The sequence below is a fragment of the Dermochelys coriacea genome, chromosome 2 (genome assembly GCF_009764565.3).
Source record: "Dermochelys coriacea isolate rDerCor1 chromosome 2, rDerCor1.pri.v4, whole genome shotgun sequence".
Lineage (NCBI taxonomy): Eukaryota > Metazoa > Chordata > Testudines > Dermochelyidae > Dermochelys > Dermochelys coriacea.
Window position 1 is genome coordinate 193,022,143 of NC_050069.1, and position 6,080 is coordinate 193,028,222.

Below are 6,080 nucleotides of genomic sequence, written 5' to 3' on the forward strand. Positions count from 1 at the left end.
TAAAAGCAAAGGGCCTCATGTGACCCCTCTTAGAACTTCTTCCACCTCCCTATACCAATCAGGCTGGGTTTCAACCAGAGGACCTCCCCAAGAGAAGATTTGACCAATCGTGGGGGAGTTCTGGGGTGGGGTGACCTGCCCAGAAGAGGGTCATGTGACTCCTCTAAGACTCCCCCTACCAATCAGAGCACAGCACTGCCCCAGGAAGTCCCAGCACCATGCGGAAGACACCATTTCATTCCAAGAACGTACGTTTTAGAAATTGTGGAAAGGCTGATTGGAAACATGGACTCCTTCACCACCCCCGTGAGATCTTCAGATTTTGTTTTAGCTCCAAGGGCCTTCAACCGTCTGCGGAGAAAGCGCTACATCAGTGACAGTTCTGAAGAGGAGGAGGGAACGGCCATGGGTAGCCCTTTGGCCCAGCCATTTATGGATACAATGGAACCCGACCCCAAAACCCAACCACTCATGAGGAAGACCAACGAGCATGATGGCCTCTTGTTGTCCACCGCTATGGAGGAAGGCAACCATGGCTCATGGGAGTCACCGGTAGACAAGGTGAATGGAAAAAGACATCACTCAGCTAAATGAACAATTAAGAAGTGATGGTCGAGGATGGGGTGTAATGGGGTTAGAAACCTACCCCGGGTTGCGTAAATCTAAAAACAAGTGGGGCTTACACTGTTTCTTTTCTGAAAAAATCTCTTGACAGCTCGACAATGCCTTTCTAGAGGCCTTTGAGAACTTACACATCGGTTGCCCTGTCAGAGTAAATATGTCGTGCATCAGCTGTTTCTGCTCATGTCCGAGACACAGCTCTGAAGAGGAAAATCTAGAAAAGGACAAAATGGAAGAATGAACCAGCTTAGACTCCCTAACAGTAGGGGTCATTATGTCCATTTTCACAGGCAGCTGTAAAAGGTCATGTTAAACCAGACGATTAATAAAACTTGTTTAAATTTATCAATATGAATGTGTCCCTGCCATACTTGTGTTATGGAAAGATGGTACAAGTAACAGTCATGTCTACACAGATGGCTCTGTTAAAGAAAATATATTACACTCCCGGGGAAGTTGGGAGCTTCGGCAGGGTGAATCCTCTTTTTCAAGCAGCCAAAAAGCATAGTAAAACTTTAAATAGAAGACAAGCAACAGCTTGGCTTTCAGACGAGGATGCTTACACTTTACACAAACACGCTCAAATACATTTTAAAAGAAACCAGACCATTGTTTCAGATGTGGATGCGCAATGGCAGGCAGATTAGGTGGATATGCACCAGTTCTCCAAACACAATAGCAGTTTTAGGTATATCTTAACAGTTATAGACATTTTATCCAAATATGCCTGGGCCTTAGGCCTAAAAGACAAGATGAGTGGTGAGGTATCCAAGGACTTTAAAGCTATTTTCAGCTAAGGTCGCATGCCTAAAAAATTACAAAGCGATCGGGGAAAAGAATTTTTAAACAAACCTTTAAGCAGATTGTTAAAGCAGCATGATATTCACCATTTTGTTACTAATAATGAAGTCAAAGCAAGGGTTGTGGAGTGATTCAACAGAACTTTAAAAACTAGGATGTGGAGATATTTTACAGCCCATAACATCTTTCACTACATCAACGTTTTACCTAACCTTATAAAGAGTTACAACCAGAGCTTTCACAGAACTATACATACCAGACCCACTGATATTAACCCTTCAAATTCTCTGAAGGTATGGAAAACGGTTTACAGAGACAGTTTTAAAATAAAACCAGTTGTTGCCCCTTTTAGAAAAGGTGACCACGTGAGGTTTTGAAAAAGGTTATGAACAAATGTTTACCGATGAGATATTCATAGTGGAAAAAGCCTTAACTAGGGGCCAGAGATCTGTATAACAATTAAAAGATTACGAGGGTGAGACGGTTACTGGATCTTTTTACCCTGAAGAATTACAAAAAGTAAACCCCAAACAAGACAGGATTGAAAAAGTTCTAGTGGAGAAAGGAAAAGGGAGAAAAAAGCAGCATTTTACGTAGGTGAAATGGTTGGGGGTGGCCCAATACACTTAACAGCTGAGTGGAAGCTTCTCAACTCTATAACATTTAGATGAAAACAAAAACGATTCCTCCAGGAGGGAGGGAGAGTTACATTACTTTGCCCAGCAATGCCAGCACTGCAGTTTTTCCCCAAAACACCAGCTGGAAGCTAATTAAGCCCTTGGATCTCCTGGGTGCCTGGGAGGTGGGGTCAGTGGAAATACCGTAGCCACACAGCTGGAACACTATCAACAAGACACCCTTTTCAAAATCACCTTTGGAGATATGGTGTGGAGTTTCATCCTACAATGAGGTTATTACTCATCCACACCTGAATTACTGGATCATATGAACAGTACAATAACTCATCATCCTGGACTGCATGAGGTGGTCGTGAACTATGACCCTGTGGGTAGAAAAGTTAGACTTAAATCTGCCGATTTTACTTATATGTTTTCTACCAGCAGGAAGCTAGCTAACATTCTGGATCTGGGCCCCACGCACAGCGTCCAAAAAATCCCCTTCTTGGCAGATATCACAGGGGGTTTCAACTCCTTGTATCTATACACTGATATCGTAAAACACCAGTTTGTGGGGGACTTTTCCATTATGCTGCCTCCCTGTCCGAGGAAGGAAGAATGCATTTGTCACCATCACCTACGATAAACCTCATTACGTCCCTGTCAGTAAACACCACATCAACACCATCACCATTGAAATAAAGACAGATCAGAACAGATATGTCTCATTTCGCTTTGGCAAGGTGATCATCAAGCTGCACCTGCATCCCTGGAGAGAGCGAGGTTCCTAAAAAGCAAAGCGCTATGGTGACCCTAAAAAATTATGGTGACCCCACTGTCTACAGCAATGATGACAAAGCCCAGGCTGTATATGCCCTTCCTGGATATCACGAGGCCCCTGTGATGTACGGGGCTGGCATTGGCAGAATATTCCATAGCGTCTCTTGAAACGCTATACTGCTTTTGAGGAAGGGGGGGTAGAGATTATTAAACCCCACGTAAAAAACACTGTTCAAAACATAGTAAAGCACGTCTCCCACGCTGTTCTGGAGAAGGGGGGGAATCCAGCTACATAGGCGGGATTGGGGCTGATGTACATTAAAAGGAGGAAGAGAAAGAGAAATGAGTCATACCTGCAAAACCCTTTAAAAGAAGGGTTTTGATGCGCAGGCCTGGCCATAAGCGAAAGTCCAAGAGGAAGCCTGGGCAAAAGAGGAGATGCTCTCTGCCTGGTAAAAGAGATATTTTAACCAACATGGCTTTTATTCATCAAATCCGAACTAGACTTGTTCCAAGTAGCCCTTATGCAGACCAGCATTGAGAAAAGCATCTACATCAAGGTGCCGCCTCTATTGGCCGTTACAGAGGCTGCCCCCCATCGACTTTTTTATAGCAGGGAATGGCATAGATTATATGGATTTAAAGATGCTGCTGTACCTATTGTGATGGGTTGGGTCACAGAGACCCCCTTGGGACTGTCACCTGATGTGCTGGAATTACCTCTGAGCCCATTTTCCCTACCAGTATGGGACTTCAGAACCCTGTCTTGTTGAGCCAGACATGCTAGCCTGCTGAAAACAGACCCAGGTTTAAACCACATCCCTCAAAAGCTGCAGAGCAGGTCACCTATCTCCAGCACCCAGACACCCAGTTCCCAATGGGATCCAAAACCCAAATAAATCCATTTTACTCTGATAAAGCTTATACAGGGTAAACTCATAAATTGTCCACCCTCTATAACACTGATAGAGAGATATGCACAGCTGTTTGCTCCCCCAGGTATTAATCACTTACTCTGTGTTTACTAATAAACAAAAAAGTGATTATTAAATTTAAAAAGTAGGATTTAAGTGGTTCCAAGTAATAACAGACAGAACAAAGTAAGTTACCAAGCAAAATAAAGCAGAAACATGTAAGTCTAAGCTTAATACATTAAGAAACTATTTACAGGTAAAATCTCACCCTCAGAGGTGTTCCAATAAGCTTCTTTCACAAAGTAGACTCCTTCCTAGTCTGGGCCCAATCTTTTCCCCAGTATAATCCTTGTTAGCAGATATCTTAGGTGGAAAGCAGGGGCATTCTCATGACTGGCAGCCCCCTTTGTTCTGTTCCACCCCCTTTTATAGCTTTGGCACAAGGTGGGAATCCTTTTGTCTCTCTGGGTCCCCACCCCTCCTTCTAAATGGAAAAACACCAGATTTAAGATGGATTCCAGTATCAGGTGACATGCTCACATGTCCTGTGAGACACCAGCCTCCATTCTTCCAGGGCTGGCCCACAGGTACCCAGGAAGGTTTGCAAGTAAACAGAGCCATTTACAGGTCATTGATTCTGAAGCACCCTTAATGGCTTCCACTTAATGGGTTTACATCAGTAATACAAGTTTATATCTTATTTTCCTAACTTCAGATATAGAAATAATACATGTAGAGAAATAGGATGAACACACTCAGTTGATCATAAGTTTTGTAATGATACCTTACAAGAGACCTCTTGCATGAAGCATATTCCAGTTATATTATATTCACACTCATAAGCATATTTCTATAAAATATTGTTGAGGGCAACATCACACGTATGTTGCAAGACTGTAAAAGGAGATGGAAATGAACTCACCAAGGATGCCGAGGTGGGCCTGGTGAATTACCTCGTGGCCTCTATTTTCAGTCAGTTGGATGTCATGCAGGGAGACCACCTCGTAAGCCAAAGCAACAACTGTTACTCTTATAGGTCCTTTATAGAATCGGTGCTCAGTTACAGCGACGACACCCTCGCCTCACAATTTTCCATCGGCCTATTTTACAAAGACACTCCAAAACATGAAGAAATGGAGTTGGATGGCGGGAATCTAGGGTTTGTGTGGCGGGCAAAGCTGACGGCCCTGAGCAGAACGATAGAGCTGTTGGGTCATCTACATAGAGACCTGTTTTTTCAAGAAAAACTTTTGTTGAATGGTGTGGATGTGAAAATTAAACTGATGTGCAGTGAAGATACCTTCTGTTTAATGGGCAGTGCAGCCGAAGGCTTTAAACTGCTCATTGTATCAGCATTCCTTTTTGTGAAGAAAGTAAGGGTGGCCCCGGGCGTCTGTCTGGGGCATGCGGAGGCCCTGCTTACCGCTAATGCTAAATACCCTGTGGACCATGTGGGAATGAAAGCGTTTAGCATCCCTGCGAGCAGCAGGGTCAGTAAACAGGAGAACCTGTTCTTGGGACAGTTACCCAAAACGCTTGTCCTAGGATTTGTGGATAATGATGCCTTTAGTGGAAGTTACGCTAAAAACCCCTTTCATTTTAAACATTATGATATTAATTTTGTGGCCTGGTATGTGGATGGTGAACATATACCAACCAAGCCTCTGCAACCAGACTCCAAGGCCAGACACTGTATGAGAGAATACATGAATCTAGTACAGATGGCTGGTAAACACATGAAAGATCATTTTCTGTTAATCAACCATGAGGAGTTTGAGCAGGGTTACACCTTGTTTACCTTTGACCTGTCTCCCAACCAGGAATGTGCCAATCTCTATTCCCGGATTAAAACTGGGATCCTGAGAGCAGAAATACGTTTGGGAAGGCTTTGACGGTCACCATCAATATGGGGTTTTTGACAACATCATAGAAAAAGCAGAGGCGAAATGTTCTGTTTGACTACATGTGAACATGGACACTGTGCAGCTCTCATGTGTCTTATTAGCGCATCCTTACACGAAAAAGAATTTCTTAGATGTGTTCCCTTGCGATTGGCTCCCTGGCAACAAGCTGTCTCAGAGACCCCTAGGTTTGGTGGTCAACACACATCCACACAATCAACCCGGGTGAACACTGGCTCGCCTTGTATCTGGCGGAGCATAACCAGGGAGAGTTTTTTGACTCATACGGGCATCCCCTGAACAGTGTGTTGTTTCATAGAAGCATTATGAATTTTTTAAACAAAAATGCCACTGACATTGCGTTTCACACTAGACAATTACAAGACCCACACTCCATTGCCTGCGGCTATCACTGTGTGTTTTTTTTATATCATCGTAGTAAGGGT

General features: G+C 43.6%; 1 protein-coding gene across 1 annotated transcript; it reads left to right on the forward strand.

Moving 5' to 3' along the window:
- The first annotated feature begins 2,843 nt into the window (after positions 1–2,843).
- On the forward strand, positions 2,844–5,625 carry LOC122458494 (uncharacterized protein F54H12.2-like). The gene is made up of 2 exons (XM_043507127.1): positions 2,844–2,944; positions 4,602–5,625. The coding sequence occupies exons 1-2, from the start codon at positions 2,844–2,846 to the stop codon at positions 5,623–5,625; spliced, it is 1,125 nt and encodes a 374-aa protein (XP_043363062.1).
- The last annotated feature ends 455 nt before the right edge of the window (positions 5,626–6,080 follow it).